Source organism: Antechinus flavipes, chromosome 6, assembly GCF_016432865.1.
Source record: "Antechinus flavipes isolate AdamAnt ecotype Samford, QLD, Australia chromosome 6, AdamAnt_v2, whole genome shotgun sequence".
NCBI lineage: Eukaryota > Metazoa > Chordata > Mammalia > Dasyuromorphia > Dasyuridae > Antechinus > Antechinus flavipes.
The window spans coordinates 263,869,092-263,885,653 of NC_067403.1; the positions used below are offsets into that span (position 1 = coordinate 263,869,092).

The 16,562-nt window shown below is 55.2% G+C and overlaps 1 protein-coding gene across 6 annotated transcripts in view; it reads right to left on the minus strand.

Annotated features, from left to right (window-relative positions):
- The window catches only part of LRRC56 (leucine rich repeat containing 56), a 48,881-nt gene that overhangs the window by 4,474 nt on the left and 27,845 nt on the right, over window positions 1–16,562 (minus strand). For 4 of the 6 annotated variants that reach the window (XM_051967463.1, XM_051967460.1, XM_051967464.1 and 1 more), the window contains 8 exons: window positions 14,609–14,669; window positions 10,782–10,878; window positions 9,686–9,883; window positions 3,073–3,244; window positions 2,371–2,568; window positions 2,211–2,275; window positions 1,460–1,614; window positions 433–563 (listed from right to left, as the gene is read on the minus strand). In XM_051967463.1, the coding sequence (XP_051823423.1) occupies window positions 433–563; window positions 1,460–1,614; window positions 2,211–2,275; window positions 2,371–2,568; window positions 3,073–3,244; window positions 9,686–9,883; window positions 10,782–10,878; window positions 14,609–14,669 (1,077 nt within the window). Of the gene's footprint in view, window positions 1–432; window positions 564–1,459; window positions 1,615–2,210; window positions 2,276–2,370; window positions 2,569–3,072; window positions 3,245–9,685; window positions 9,884–10,781; window positions 10,879–14,608; window positions 14,670–15,613; window positions 15,799–16,562 lie in introns of all 6 variants that reach the window. The other 2 variants (XM_051967465.1, XM_051967466.1) reach the window with 2 other exon arrangements.

Below are 16,562 nucleotides of genomic sequence, written 5' to 3' on the forward strand. Positions count from 1 at the left end.
ACCTACTCTGTGCCAGGCCCTGGCACTGGGACACTTGTCTTGCCCTGGGGGAGAACGGTCCCGGGGAGCAGAGGAGGCCCCGGGCAGGGAGCCCAGAGTCCAGCTCATCCGGCCTGGGCTCCCCAAGTGGCGCCAGGAGGGCAGGGCCGGGCCTGGGGCTCGAGAGCGGCCCCTCTCCTCTCTCTGCCTCAGTGTGGGACCCCTGGGCCAGGGCGAGACCTGGAGCCGGGGCCACGAGCCTCTCAGTCACCGCCATGGTCCCCCTCAGGGTCCCGGCCCTTACTGGCCCCTACCCCGAGGGAGGGGCCCCAGAAGGCTCTGAGAAATGACAAGGGGCTCCAGGGGACCTGGGGCTTGAGACAGGCTGTGAGAGCAGGAGAGCGGAGGGTGAGTGACCAGAGAAGGAGGAAGAACAAGGGGGAAGGCGGTTACCTGGAGCAGGGCTTAGGGGGCCCAGAGCCTTCTCCTCTCCCCCCTGGTCCTCCGGCCCAACCGAAGCTTTCTCCTCTTCCTCTTGGGGCCACACCGGGGGGCTTCTCCCCACAAGCAGCATGTTTAACCTCCTGAAACAGCTGCTTCTTAGCTGGCTCCCTGCAGCCCCCACTGGTCACCCCCTCCAGCCCCAGGGGCCCCCATGGAGAATCTCAGGAAAGGGGCTGCCCACGGGGAAGGGAGATTCCGGGCTGGGACAGCCCTCGGGCTGCAGCTCAGGGAAGCCAGATCTGGCCCTGGCCCAGGGCTCCCTTCTCACTGTGGGCGGGAGCTCTCAGAGTGGCCGGGCAGGAGGCTTGGAGGGGCTGCCTCTGGGACGGGGTCACCGGCCTGACCCCTGCTTGCCTGCTCGGCTGTCTGGCCCGCTCCCCCACGATGGAGGCCCCTGGGGAGGGTGTGGAGGGACCCCTTCTTGGGCACCCCCCGGCCGGGAGCCCCTGTTGGCTGCATTTGAAGCCCGCTGGCACGGCTGTGCCCCGGGGTGAAGGCCCGCTCACCCACTGCGCTGGTGCCTTGTGCTAATCTGGGGGGGCTGCCGAGGGAACCACTTGGGGTTCGGCGTTTATTCCTGCCTTTCACTGGCTGAGCCATGGTGCTCTTGGATTGCCCTTCAGCCTGATTCCAGGCTGCCGACCCAGCAGGAGGGTCTGGAGAAGCCCCAGAGCCTGAGCTCAGGGGGCTCCAAGCTGTGGGAGAACTGAGCCAGGTGGGAGCCTGCTCCCCTTCCCCCCCAGGCACCCCCAGGGGACACAACTCGTGGGGGGCTGAGCCAGTGCCAGAGACGATCCACCCCCGAGCCTGGAGGATGCTGGAGCAGCCCTGGGAGCTCGGGCGGAGGCTTGAGGAGTTCCTGGGCCCATGAGCATTCTCCAGCACTGGGCTGAAGAGGAGCAAGGGGTCCTGGTGGAGCAGGGGACCCTGGGCTGAGGAGGAGGAGCGGGGGTCCTTGAATCCCTTCCAAACTCACTGTTGCTGCTTTTCTTCCTTCCAAGACCTGTACTCTGCCCAGAGACCTTGTGGCCAGCCCAAACCGTCTTCTTCCCCTCCCGAGAGCTCCTCGGGTCCCTGGGTGCGGGCAGAGCCCGGGGCTGGAGGCTGGGGCGTTGTGCGCCCGCTGTGGTCCTGAGGAAGGCAGAAGGTGGGGTCCCTGACCTTTCCGTCCCCAGCTGGGGGCCCACAGGACCAGAAAGGAACGTGTCCGGGGAGCGGCGCCGGGAGCTCTTTGTCCCCTCGGTGGCTGCTGGTCCAGGCGGCGGAGAACCAGCCCGGAGGCCCAGAGTGCAGTGCCGCCCGCCCGCCTGTGCCCGCCCGTGCCCGCCCATGCCCACTGGGCAGCAAGCTGAGGCTCTGGGGTTCAGGGCACTGACAGACCTCCTCGGGGCCAGCTGCACGGCTCTGGCCTACGGGGGGGCCCAGGGGCTGCTGGGGGTTTGAGATGCAGTGCGTGTGGTGGGAGGGGAGATTTGACCTGAAAGCCAAAGGTTCAGGGATTGCCCTGGATGCGGGAAGAAGAATCGCAGCTGAAAGAGGCTAAGTGTGTGTGTGTGGGGGGGACGCTTGGGGGGCTTAGTTTCCTTCTCCGTGGGAATTACAGGGAGCTCCGTGGCCCGGCTGCTTCTTTCCTCAGGGGAGCTCGGCCCTTCCCTCCCTAACGCCCCAAACCTCAGCTCAAGCCCGGGGCTCCCTGGGGGCCTGACCCAGGGGACCCCGGAACCTACGTGCCGCTTCTGCCGGCGCTCCTGAAGTCCTTTGATGGGGTTTCCACAGAGGACCCGGCTGACCCCTGAAAGAAAGGCGGCTTTAGGGGCTCCCGGCGGAGATCAGAGGAGGGGGAGCAGAGCCTGGGGAGGGCCCAGGGAGCCCCAGGGAGGGACCTACCGTGGGTCAGGTCACTGGAGTCACTGGAGTCAGGGCTCAGCTCTTCAGGGAATAAGCCTTCTGGGAGAGGGCTCCCTGGGGACGAGAGGGGGATCGTCCAGGGCAGCCGGTCCAGAGGGAGCGGCCACGGTCGTGGAGGTGGGGAGAAGAGATTTGGGGACAGCCTCAGGCTAGGGCTGAGTCCTTGCCTCGAGAGGTCTGGGTGAGAATTTAAGGGAGAAGCAGAACTGTGGTCAGCTTATCAGTGTCCAGCGAAGGCCGCCCCAAGGGGGAGGCCTCCAGCGCTCGGGGTGCGGAGGGGGTTTGTGGGGAGGCCGCTCACAGGAGAGCTCCGTTACGGAGCAGGGTTTCCTCTGCTATACAGACTGGTAAACTGAGGCGGTCACAGGGAGGACTGAGCCCCGCCCGCCCGGATTGGACAGTGGCACCGGGAACAGTCCCAGGGGTGAGAGACGCTGCCCTCGGGGGTGAGGGCCGTGAAAAGGTGCGCTTTCACCAGCTGTGGCCCGGGCTGGGGGCTGGGCTCTGGGAGGGAACACCATCCCCCCGACCAGCCTGGCCTCTCCCTGGGCACTAATCCAGCGCTTTTTCAACCTCACTCTCCACTGGAGCTGGAGCTTTCTTCCCTGAAAAAGGGGGGAGGGTTGGACAGTGGCCTGGCCCCTGGGGGTCCCCACCCGTCGGGCTGAACGCGCTGCATACTGAACCATGAGCAGTCTGCACTGGACTCCTTGATGGACTCCTTCACAATAAGCCAGTCCTCGCTGATCTCCCGGGCGGCCTGCGGGGAAGTCTGGGCGGCGGGCACGTCGTCCAAGAACTGGAGGTGGGGAATGAGCTTTTTCACCTCAGCCCTGTAGTTATAGTCTGGGGCCTGGAGGGACAGGAGCAGGGCTGTCAGCGGCGCAGAGATTTTCTGTGGGCTGGGGGGAAGTGCCAGAGAGCACCTGGGTCTGGCTTTGCTCACGGGAAACTAGCAGAGCACAGTCGGGGCCTGTGGCCTGACTTTAGGCCAGTGACTGGGCCACAGGGTCCTGGACACAGAGGGCTGGGCTTCAGGCCCCTGCTAAGGGATCACAGTCCTGATAGGGCGGCTCAGGGGGTCCATGGCTCCCCCGTGCCAATGAGACATGACCCTGATTCTGTAGGCAGCAAGCCTGACCGTAGTCCTGGGCTTCAGAGTCCTGGGGCCACAAGAGTCTGGGAACTTCTTATGGTGGACCAGCTCGGACTGCAGCAAGGGAGGGTATAGGAAGCTTAATGAGTCAGCAGTGACACACAGACTCCATGGTTTTAATTGGTCTCCTTACTCATCTTCCCATTATAATCCATCCTGTAGTCAGTAACCAAAGTGATTTTCCCAAGTGTGAGTCCCACCATGTCACCTCTATTTTGCCTTTTTGGGAAGGAGAGGAAGATAGTAGCCTTCCTGGAATTGCCATTCATTCACATTCCCAGTTTCCTGTAGAGAAGAGTAAGAAGGCTGATACTCTGGATTGCAGAGTATATGAGGGTGAGTAAGGTGTAAGACTGAAAAGGTAGTAAGGTTGTAAAAGCCTTTGAAGGCCAAACCGAGGATTTTATGTTTGATGCTAGAATGTTACACCACAATTCTCTTTAACTGTCCTGACTCAGTTTCCCTGCACTAGTTTCCCTTGTTTCAGTTTCCTTAACTGTTCCATCTCAATCCCCTTAGCTGTAAATCCCCCTTTGACCCATTAAGACTGAGGACTATTTGCTCTAAGGTTATAAATTAGCAAGATAAACAAGAGAGTAGATCTCCTGACTCTTTCGTGTCCTCGAGAATTTACAATATCCCTCTAAAATATTCCAAGCTACCTCCCTGATATCTTTACTTCTTTGTATTCAGACATCCTGTCTTTGGGTTCTTAGAATTTGTGGCCTCCCCCATCCTGACAGAGGTTTTCCCTCGCTTCTTACCTCTTCTTTTGTTTAGAGAAAAGGTATTTAAGAAGTTGGGGTTCCCCCATTCATTGCTGGAGGCTGGACGCTGGATTCTTTGGGATGACAGTCTCCTCCAGCCCTGGGACCAACATGGATTCCTTGGTCCCAGTATATGTTTATCTCTATCTGACTGGATAATTTGAGATGAGAGTCCTGTCCAGTCAATTTTACTCTCCCATTAATGAAATATTAAAAACTCTCTAATCTCTCTCCTGCCTCAGTTTCTCCGGCATTACAGAAGAATGGGGAGCCAATGGAGTTTAGTGAGTAGGGGATGACAAGAATGGACCTAAACTTTAGGAAAATCACTTTAATGACAGAATGGAGAATGGACTAGAGTGGGGAAGAGACTTGAGGAGGGCAGGGCACACCCTCCACAAAGCATCTAATACAATAGTCCAGAAATGAGTGTTAGAGGGGAGAGGGAGGTGTATTATAGAGATGCAGCAGAGATAAAATTGAACAGAGGTGCTGCAGAAGTGAAACTGACCAGAGATGCTGCAGAGGTGAAATCGAACAGATGTGAAACTAACCAGAGATACTCAGAGGTGAAACTGACTAGAGAGACTACAGAGGTGAAAGTGACCAGAGATGCTGCAGAGGTGAAAGTGACCAGAGAGGCTGCAAAGGTGAAAGTGACTAAAGAGGCTGCAGAGGTGAAACTGACTAGAGAGGCTGTAGAGGTGAAATGGAGGAGAGATGTGGCAGAGGTGAAAGTGACCAGAGATGCTGCCCATAAAGTTCACAGCAAGTGATGTAAAAAAGTGAACAAGACCTAAAGAAGCACCAGCAATGTCCAGGCTATTTCACAAGAATAATACTTGACTTTGATGCAGCACTTCATAAATATTATCTTATTTGATCCTTACAACAACCATTTGGGTGAGACGCTATTAATATCTTCATTTTACAGATGAAGATACTGTGGAAAATCGGGGTCAAATGTCACACCATAAATGATTAAGCCATATTTCAACTCAGGTTTCCCTAAATCCTCTGGGGTAGCCAAGTGATACAGTGAAGGAACACTAGGTTTGATATCTAAAAAACTTCCAGAAATCAAACCCAGCCTCAGACTGTAGCTATGTGACCCTAGGCAAGTTACTTTTGTCTTTTTTATTTTTTTGCTTGTAATTCCTTCCTGAGTCCCATACACAAAATCACCTAATTTCTCCTCCTCTGAGGCATGACCCTTCCTGTAGAGTCGCTGAGCCACATCTAGATTTAGGAACAAATGCCCTGTATTCCCATAATTTTTTGTTTCCTGGGCCATCAAACTGAAATTTCTGGATTTTGGGATCCCTGTCATCCCTATCCCCCAAATCGTTAACCCATTCAAGGTTTCTGAGCCACTGTTCCCCTTTTTTGGTGGGACCTGGGTAGAAAGCAAGCTATCTTTCCACATGCTACCCCTTAGGCATTTCCTCTTTCAAACCACAATCTGGTCTCCTGAGCTCTCCCTCCCAAAGAGCCATTCAAAACCAAACCTTTCTCTCCCTATTCATACACAAAACAACCTTCCTTCTTTGGTATTACCTCATTTTTCTTCATTTATCCATTTCTGTGGGGCGGAAATCACCTTCAGTCCTCTCACATTCAGGCTCCTCGCCTCTGACTGTTTTATGGTAAAATGAGTTCAGAGCAAAACCGTTGGCAGAATTTGGAGGAGGATTAAATTATCCAGCTCAAAGTAATAATAATAATAAATGGTAATGGGGGAAGGAAATAAGCTTAGGAAGCACCTAAGCACTTTACAAATAATCTACTCACAATATTCTCCCTGGGGGAGGGGGAGGGTAAATGTTACTACAATCCCCATTTTTGAATTGGGAAAATTGAGGCAGGCAGAGGTTAAGTGACTTGTCCCAAGTTTACACAGCAAGTATCTGAGGATGAATTTGAATTTTAGGGCTTCCTAACTACCGGCCCGGCTCTCTCTGCATTGTGGCGCCCCCAGGTTACCTACAGTAGAAATGATGGGCAGAAATGGTTATTGAAATGATGATCCACATTTTCAGGGGTCTCCCATAACCAACCACTGTCTCTAAGGGCCTCCCCAAAAGCACCTTCAGAAGCCAGGGAAGTCAACTAGGGTCACCTTCCAATGCCTATAAAAGAGATCATTCCATCCTGGAGGACTTGAGCTTCATTCTGGCCTCAGACACTTCTTAGCTGTATAACCCTGGGCAAATGTGCCCAAATTTATCTGTAAAATTTGCTGGAGAAGGCAATGGACAATCCCTCCAGGATCTCTGCCAAGAAAAGCTCAGATAGGATTCCCAAGAGTGGGAACAACATAACAACATGACCCAACAACAACTATATTCCCAAGCTTAGCACTGGGCCTGGGATGTGCTCAATAAATGCTTGTTGACTACTTTCAAGTCAGTCCTTGGTCAAAGAATGACTGAATAGCTGTGATGTAATGTGATTTAGGGTCCCCTGACATCCTTGGTCTTCTGACCAAAGTCTTCTGACTTTGGAATCTGCTTTAGGAAACTGAGCACACCCAATCTGTCTGAAGACCAGCCTTAATTTATCTGGAGCTTGACCCTCGAGTCATAGAATTAACATATCTGTGATTGAAAGCTGTATAAGTGTGTCTCCTTGCCCCAATCTCTTAGAATTCAGTCTGCTCAGTAATGAGGTCTTCACATTACTTTTAATAAATTCTTTGCCCCTTGACCAGAAGAGGAGTTCAAGCCTGCAGATTCTTCTGAGACATCTGGCGATACCGGTCTGGGACTTTTTGGGGTTCCCCCTTCTCAACCTCAACAGCTGAAACTAATCTAATCTTTCATTCTCAGCTCTCTCATGGATGCCTGTGTTGTGAGAACTAGGGAAGGTTTAGTTTCCATAAAGTGATGAAACTTAAATCAGAAAAAGAAAATGAAAACCTAAGAAGTGGAAGCTGGGCTAACCCGGAACAAGAAAACAAAACTAATAGAAGGAAAATATAATCAGAGGTGGAAATTGGAAGGGAAGATGTAATTATACTCATAGTTGGGGGAAGATGTAAGGATGTGCTCAGAGGGGGAGACTTGCCCTCATGGTGGGGGAAGATCGAGTGATGTAATTAGGGATGGAGACTCACATGGGGGAAAATCAGACATCCTGGATAGCCTGCAACCTCTTTAGTAGCCAGTCAGTGGGGACTCTGAGAGGGACTTGCCTTTTGGGACAGGGAGTAAAAGACTGCTTTTGCATTTTCAGGGTGTGCCTACTAGGCTGGACACCAGCTCTTGCAAGAACATAAAATTTTTTCCTGGCTTCATCAGTGAGTCACAGGAGTTCTCGGTAATTTCCCAGACTGTCTTATTACCATAGTTAAGACAACCAGAATGTGCCCAGGCTGCTTTGATTAATATCTTTAAGATACCTATGATGGGAACTCGAACTTTCCCAGACTGCCTTATTAGCAGTCTCAACATCTCCATCTCCTTCGCTTTCCCTGAGAACCCCCCAAGGTGGTATTTCCCTGAAGATCCTGAGCTCAGTCCTTTCCAGAACTAGGCCCACTCTGAGGTATTCATTCTCTCTTTTCCGCCTCATAGCATCTTCTCTTTAATAGTCTTTTTCCTTACTCTGGTTAGTCTGCTAAACTGCATGAATCTAACCTGCCAGTCAATGACACACTCAAGCCTCATGGTTTATTCCTCCTTTTTTTTTCCCCCTGAGGCAATTGGGGTTAAGTGACTGGCCCAGGGACCAACCAGAAAGTGGTAAGTGTCGGAGGTCAAATTTGAACTCGGGTCCTCCTGACTTCAGAGCTAGTGCTCTATCCACGACGCCACCTACCTGCCCTTTATGGCATATTCCTTTCATGGATTCTTCCCAAATCCTTTTCTTGTTCTCCCAAATCTATTTCCTATTTGTCCTCCTCGTGCCAATTTTACCTTTCCACTTTGTCTATAACCTCTTTTGTGTAAATCTACTTTTCCCCAAAGAGAATAGTTTATTTCGAACCAGGAATTGCTACCCCGATCTCATCACTCTTCTCCAGAAGATGAAGCTTGCCTGACCAACACCGCATTCGGTTTGGTTTGGCTTGACAAAAAAGGAAACTGAGGCTCAGGACATTGCAATGACTCCCCTAGTCGGTGCTGGAGGCGGGCTTGGGACCCCGCTCTCTCTTGACCCACCACAAAGCCAGCCTCTCAATCTCACCAAAGAAGAAGATTGGAAAGATTATTTCCATTCAGTCTTTGGTCTCCCAGCATTAGGTTCCCGAGGGACACAGGTTCCACCGCTTACTGTCCCAGTGCCCTCACCATCTCCCATCACAGCAGGAACAATACCTGCTCTCCAGGACCTCGGGGAGCCTCTCGGGGCTCCCGTATCAGCAAGTGAAAAGATCAGGAATCTGACTCCACTGGCTCTCGGCTCCCTGGGCCCTTCTCACCCATGACTAACCTAACCCGACCCTATCATGGGAGAACAGAGGAGGTTCAGGGTTTACAAAACCCCGAGGAGCCCTGACCCCCAGAGCAGTTTGAATTAGTTGGGCTTGGAGCTGGGAGGGGTTAAGTCCATGGGCGCTTGGACAGCTGGCTGGCTAGAGGGGACCTTGATCTTTGTTCTAAAGAGCTCGAACAGGGGGAGTGATTGGAGAACATCGGGGGCTCCCACCCAGGGCTTAACTTCTGAGAGAAGACAATAGGTTGTGATCTGGATCTCTGGCTAGTTTCTGACTTTTTTTTTAAGCACCAGAAAAAGCCCTTTTCTTTTCAGATTGGCTCGGAGCTAACGGAGCTTCGTGGCTGCCCTTGTTCCTCCCTTGGGGAGGTGATAGCTAAGGACTCCGGGGCAGCCGGAAGCTGGCGGCAGCCAGCAGTGCTCTGCGTCCACGTGGGCCCGAGGGGCTGAGGTCATGCTCGGTGGAAGTGATGCAGTCTGGCCTGAGAGGGCTCCTGTCCTAGCAATCTGTCAGTCAGTGACTTCCCAGTCTTCTGGGACCTACAAACTGCTGACCGGCGGGCGGATAACGGTCGGTCAGCAGTAACCAAGTTCCTGAGCAGTAGTGAACAGAGCGTCCCCAAACCCACCCGAAAACCGTAAAAGGAGCAAATAATAACATGAAGCTCTGCTCTAACTTTTCCTATAAATGTGTCTTCTTGCCCCCGATTCTTTGCTAAACCCTTTTGGAACTTAGCCCGCCTCACCTGGCGTTTCAATTACAGTAAACTTTGCCCCTTGACTGGGAGGAGGGTTCAGACTTGCCAATTCTTTTGCGACACCTCGGGACACTGGTCTGCGACCCCAACCTTCTGGGGTCTCCTTTTGAACCTCAACGAGGGAGCCCCAACTTTGGTCCTTGGCCCCGGCCGGAGGGTCAGGTCCAAGCCCTCACCTGGGCCGCTTCTGGGTCTGGCCGCAGGCAGATCAGGTTCCCCTCCAGAGTGAGCATGTTGAGCTTCTTGCAGAGACTCAGGTACCGAACCTGCTCGATGTTCTCAATGTTGTTGCCCTCCAGGTCCAGAACCTCCAAGTGCTCCAGCAGGCAGATCTGGCTTAGGTCAGAAATGTTGTTGTAGGACATGTAGAGTTCCTGGGGAGACAAAGGGGACGGCGAAGCTGGACTCTGCCCCCTGGTGGGCATGGCGGGGACGACGCACCCCGGCCAGACCCCGGGAGCTCCTGGAGAGACCCAGGGACCCAGGAGCCTGCACTCTGCCCCCTGGTGAGAGAGGGAGCCTGGACAGCCTCTATCCCCGCTTCTAATCTTTTGTGATGAACTCCAGCCCGGCAATAGCCAGAGGGATCAGGAGGCAAACCGGCTCCGGTCTGGTGGGGGATGGGGACAGACAGGACCCCAACAGGGAGCTGGGGCCCAAGGAGGGAGCTGTCTCAGCATTTCCGGAGCGTTCCACTGGGATCCTGCAATGGCCCAGGAGTGGGGGTGGGGGGGAAGAGGAGGGGGGAAGGAGCCTCGTGGGCCCAGCAGCCCAGACACCCCCTTCCCCGCTCCCCCACTCAGCCGCCACTCGCTGAGAGGAGAGCCAGGAGCCAGCCCCCAAACCCTGGCATTCTGTGCTTCTGCCGAGCTCCGAGGTCGAGGTGCAAAGCCAGAGATGGAGGGTTTGAGTTCTGCCGGCCCCCCGGGCATCTGGCCTCCGGGTATTTGTCCCTTCTCCTGGCATGGGCAGCACTGTCCCTTGACTGCCCGGTGCCATGACTGGTAGCAGCCCCAGGCCGCGGGCACCTCGAGGGGTAGCTCTTGCCCCATTCCTTTCCATTTTAAACCCCGAGGAATTCACAGGGTCCCCTTTGGTATGAGAGTAAAGCAGGAAGGCCCTGAGCTCCCGGCCCCTCCCCAACTTGTGCTGGAGCTGACACTCCCCACCCCGGCCGGAGGGGAAATCTGGGAGCCAGGAGTCCGAGGAGGCAGGGGTCTGGTTCCTCCCGGGGTGGGGGGAACCACTGAAGGAGACTGGGGAGCAGCCCACCTTCAGAGAACGAAGGGAAGAGATTCCGTCCAAGTCTGCCAGCCCGCAGCGAACCATCCACAGAATCTGAAGGTGAGACAGGGAGCTGCCCAGGTCCCTTCCAAGAGATCAGAGGAGACTGTGAGTGAGGGGACGGCTCCCGGAGGAAAAGACGCAGGGCTCCTGCCCCATGGAGACAGACAGCTTGGGAGCCCCGGGCTCCCCAAACATGATAATGAACCCATTTTACAGCTGCTGAAGAGTGACAGAGGTTAAGGGACAGAGTAAGTGTCCCAACTCGGGTCTTCCCTAACCTGGCCCAGAGCTCTGCCCACTGTGTGGACCCCTAAGGGGGCCACGGGGTTCCCCGCTAGGAGAGCCGGACTCTCCGACCACAGAGGGCACGGAGAGCCTCCAGATGCTACTGAAATGGAAGGCGGCCCCGCTTCGAGGTGGGAGGGCAGGGAAAGCCGGGCCATCGCGGCCTGACACGGGTGCTCCAGGGGCTGGTTTTATCGCTTCTGGGCATCGAGGGCAGCTTCGGGAATGAATGGGGGGTACCCTGAGTTTGAGGTCTGGGTTTCTGGGCCACGGCGCATATTTGTCAGGTAACTCTGGGGGTACAAAGACCAAAGCCAGGCTGATCTCAGGGAACGCCCAGTCTGATGGCGCAGGCTGTCAGTTCAAATGTGACGGGTAATGGGGGAAGCACCAGAGCCAAAGGACTGAACATTCTTCCTTGTCACATGAAGAAACTGAGTCACAGGAAGGATGATAAACGTGGAGCTGATACAGGACCTGCGGGATCATGGGGACTAACACCCCTCCTCATTTTACAGGGGGAAAAGCTGGGGAACAGTGAGGGTCTCCTGGCTTGTGTCTGGAGGGAGGATGCCCCGGGCTCTCCCAAGCCCCACGGTGTTGGATTCTGGAACTTGGCGCGTCACGGCACGGTGAACGTCCTATCAGGTCGTGTAATGCCGGGTCATCAGTGAAGACTTTGGAGTCCCATGGCGGATGAACTTAGGACAGTTTCTCCACAGATGGAGATTCTCCACAGGCTCCCAGAATACTCCTCCAAGTGCTCCAAAGCACCACGCAGCTCAGACAAAGTGTGGGATCCCGGGGATAGCAATCGGGGGGCCACGATGCTCTGTGGCTCGAGGGGTCCCCCCGGGCTCGCTCCTTTCCTATTCCCTTAGAATCAGCAGCCCTGGCAGCTAGAGACCCGGTCTCGGAAGGCTCAGGGACTCAGTCCACGCCGGCTGACTGGCCGGACCCCTCGCCTTTGCGGCCCTCTCCTTCGTGTCCTGTCACCTTGTTCTGCCTCCCGGCTTACGGCGACAATTTTGCCACCCGAGAAAAAGAAAAAGGCGACAGTGAGAGATTGCCTGGTCAGCCAGAGCACCAGCGGGGGAAAGCAGGTGGTCTCGGTCTCTTCCTTCTCGGTGGCGTAGTTACCTCCAGGACTGGTTTTGTCCCCCCTCATCGACCGGACGCGCTCTCCAATGTCTCCATTGCCCAGTGGCTCTTGGGGGTCAGAAGAACGGCAGATGGTACCAATGAACACTCCAAGCTGCTCTGAGAGTCGGAGGGAAGATCAAAGAAAACTGGGCTTCCTGTAGTTTTTGCCAAGAGACGAGCGGCACAGCTACGGCCCCACAGAGAAAGGGGCGTCAGGCAGCCGGGCCGGGCTCTGGTGGCCCTCCAGGAGGCAGCCCCTCGTGGGCAGAGCAGAGACCCAGGCCCTTTTCAGCTCCCGGTGCCGGGAAGCCCTTGGGGACAGAGACCACCCGTGCCCGCTGCCAGGGGAGGGAGAACAAAGGCTTTTCTCCAAGCAAGCCGAGGGGGTGCTTTGTGGGCTGGGTAAGGTGTAATTTTGGGGGCACCTTATTTGGGGGTGACTCATTAGTGTCAACAGGAAATAAGGAAAGATGGTCTGGCCTGCAGCTATCAGTGCTGTCGGATTCATTCTCTCTCTCGGCTAAGAGACCTTGGCTGAGAAAAGGCAACTGGCCCATAGAGGTAAGAGTACAGGTCTCTTCCTGGAAACTATATGTCAATTCTCCAAAAGGGCCAACAGGAGGAGTCTCTGTGGAGGGGAGGGCTGGAGGTCACTTCCGGGGGCCTCGGCCCCTGTCTAAACAAAGAATGAGGCCTGAAAGTAGAACCTGGCCCCCCCAGGACCCTCATGGGGTAGGGGGCGGGCTGCAGGGGAGCATGGCAGACATCTCTGGCGTGTCCTGGGGGTCTTATCTAAAAGCCTCTCTCACTCCCTTAGCTAAGTTATTATCCAGGGACTTCCCTGAGCTCTTCCTGCGGTGCTGTCTCTCCTCTTCTTCACCCTCTTTTTTTTCTTCCTCCTCTTCTCTTCCTTCTCCTCCTCCTCTTCCTCCCCTTTTCTTCCTCTTCTCTTTCTCTTCTTTCTCCTCTTCTCTCCTCTTTTTTATCCTCCTCCTCTTTTTCTTCTCTTTCTCCTTCTCCTTCCCCTCTTCCTTTTCTTCCTCTCTTCTTCATCCTCCTCTTCCTTTTCTTCCTCCTCCCCATCCTCCTCCCCTTCCTTTTGTTCCTTCTTTTCTCTCCCCTTTCTCCTTCTTCTCTCCTCTTCCTCCTCTCCTCTCCTTCTCCTCTTCCTTCTCTCCTCTCCTTCTCCTCTTCCTTTTGTTCCTCATTCTCTTCATCATCCTCTTCCTTTTCTTCCTCCTCTTCCTTTTCTTCCTTTTCTTCTCTTCCCTTTCTCCTTCTCCTCTCCTCCTTCTTTCTTTCTCCTCCTCCTCCTCTCCCTCATCCTCATTATTTTTAAAGCCAGCCCGGAGGTGGCGACCACACACCATGCCAGATTCTGTCAGAGTCCAGCTACCTTGGGCAGTGTCACCTGCTGAGCCCTGGGTCTGACAATTCCATGACTTGCGACCCCTCAGCCAGAGCACCACGGGGGTCCGACTGGGCTAGACCAACTCTGGGAAGGCCGCCAAGACCTCTGCCCGTAGCAATGATGACAATCATTTTTTCTAGAGTGCCTGCCGCGTGCCAGGCTCCGTGATCCCATCTGATCCTCACTAACCCCCTGGGAGGTTTGTGCTGTTATTAGCTCCATTTTACAGATGAGGTACCTGAGGCAGAAAGGTTCAGTAACTTGCCCAGGATACCATAGCTAGGAGAGTGTCTGAGGCTGGATTTGAACTTAGACCTCCCTGACTCCAGACTGGCACCATGGGCCTTGTGGCGCCCCTTGCTGCCATCTCCGCAGGGTCCAGAGCCACTTCTCCTCACTGTGACTATTATGAAAAAGGCTGGGAGAGAGTGTGTGGTGTCTGCCCCGGGGAGGAGGCCCTGACGGGCTGGGCATCCCAGGGCCGGTGGAGAGGACACCTAAGAATGAGCAATGATAAAGCGAGCAGTGATGGCGGGAGATAAGCTCGATGGCCCGGGTTGGATCCCAGCCATGGCCATGCCCCAGGACCCTCCGCAGCCCTGGTCTCCTCCCGGTGCCCCCTCCCGGGATCCCACGTGAGAGTCACCTGAAGGAAGAGGGGGGAGTCAAGGGAAGGGGCCTTGTGACAAGACCTTCCCTGTGGAAGCAGGGCAGGCTGGCCCCTGTGCCTGAGGCTCTGCACCAGCGAAGGGGGCAGGAGAGGCTCAGGCACAGACACTGGGGTGTGGACAATGTTCAGTGTTATTGGGGGGGGGTCCCCAGCCCTTCCCAACAAAGAAAAGGCCTCCCAGAAGGCAGGACTGGGCAGGCCCCAGTGGGAACTGTCCGTGGTCCTGGGCACTTCCTCTTAAACCTCCCTTCCCCCCAGAGGAACAGAACGACTTGGGGGTGCTCCTGGCTCCTCACTCCTTACCTGATGGAGGCCAGCAAGCTGTTGTTCAGTTTCAGTTGGCTCAGATTGGGCAGATGGGCACCTGTGCGGTCACAGGAGAGGAGCCGTTGGTACCCCGCAGCCAGCTGGCCAGTTGGAGAGCCTTCTTCCCAGCGTCTGCCAGAACTCGGCTCCTCCTCCCAGCCAGCCCCTCCTCTTCCCCTCCTCCTGCCCCGAGGCCAGAGCCTGTGTGCTTGGAGCTCCCCCCTCCGGGAGCCTTCTCATCCCCCTCTCCCTCCCCAAGACTGCAGCCCGTCCCTCTCCCCACGACCCCCAGGAGGCCCAAGGTTGCAGCCTACACGGCTCTGCCCCAGCTCCTTCCACCCTCCGTCTCCACCTCCTCTCCCATCAAGGTGCCAGGAGCCCGGAGAAGGGCTCAGAGGGAGGAGGCTGCCCCAGGGTTGCCCCAGAGCCTTTGTGCAGCTCAGGGCCCTGAGGGAAGGAGGCGATGACTCCCAGCCGAGGGAAAGAAAGATACTGTCTCCTCTGGGAGCCTCCTGGCCTGGGACTCCAACCCGGAGAATCCCTGAGCGGCTCATGTTTTCCTGAGCAGCTGGGATGCACGACAGTGCCGAGGCTGGAGTCAGGACCACTCATCTTCCTGAGTTCAAATCCAGCCTCGGACACTTCCTACTGTGTCAGTTCACCTTGTTTGCCTCAGTTTGCTGATCTGCAAAATGATCTGGAGAAGGAAAGGGCCAACCCTCTAGTATCTCCAAGAAAAATCCCAAAGGGTAACCAAGGGCTGAACAACAAGAACATTTTCCTAGGACTCCAGCCCTGGAGGAGAGAGAGCAAGGAAGGGACCCGGCAGGTCAGGGGCAGTACCCTGGAGCAGAAAGAACACTGACTTTGGGCCTCAGTTTACCCATTTTTAACTGGAGATAATGTTATTTGAGCTATTTATTATGCATGTACTGTATACCAAACATAAAAAGAGATAAAAGGGGGAGGGGCGCAAAGAACCTGACCCTGCCCTCAAAGGACCTCATAGTTGAATGAGGGAGGTGACAAGCAGACAAGTAGGTACGATCAACAGGATCTGTCAGTTGGCTGGATAGATCATCCCAAGGGAGAGCCACTAAAATTCGAGGGCCCGGAAGAGCTTCTTGCTGAAGATGGGATGTTGGCTGAGACTCTTAGGCCCCCAGGAGGTAGAGAGGAGAAGGAGGCTGAGGAGAAAGCAGAAGCAGAAGAGGAAGCAGAGGAGGAGGAAGGAGGACAGTGGGAGCAGAGCAGAGGAAGGGGAGGAGGGAGGAGGAAGAGATGTTTGTTGAGCTGACTTGTGGACCCATTCCCCATATTTCTGTTCTCCTTCTGGCTTCTCCCTGTTGCCCCTTGCGCCCTAACCATGAGCATGTGTTTCCTCCTCTGAATGTCAGCCCAGACTAGCGTCCCACCTAAAACCAGACATTTAGCTCTCAGAGGGAAGGTCCCTCCTCTCCGACAAGGTGTTGGACTCTTGGGCCGGACAGACAGCGGGGCTGAGTTGGATGTGATGGCAGCAAGCAGAAGTCTGGCTCTGGAAGCCCCATTTTAGGGAGAGGTGACCCAGGGGGGAGGGGCCATGGGCTGTGTGCTGCTCCTCACACACCGTCACCAGCTCCTGCTGCCCTTTCAGTGAGCTAGCTGCCCTCCCCTGCCTCCCATACCCTGTTGGCTTTCCCAGCTGCCTCTTTCCAGGCTCTGCTAAGACCCATCTTTTTTTCGCATCATTCCACTCCCACTGCCTTCCTTCTGGGCCCACCCACCATTTATCCTGTTCCTAAGCAGGTTTATCCACAGCTTTTTGTGTGTCTTCCCCTCTATTAGCCTGGGAGCTCCTCGGGGACAGAGACCCATTGTTCTGTGTCCCGAGGCCACACTTAGCCGGGGCTGGCCCAGAGAAAGTGCCGAAGCCTGACTATTGGGGATTCACGGATCTAGACTTAGACTA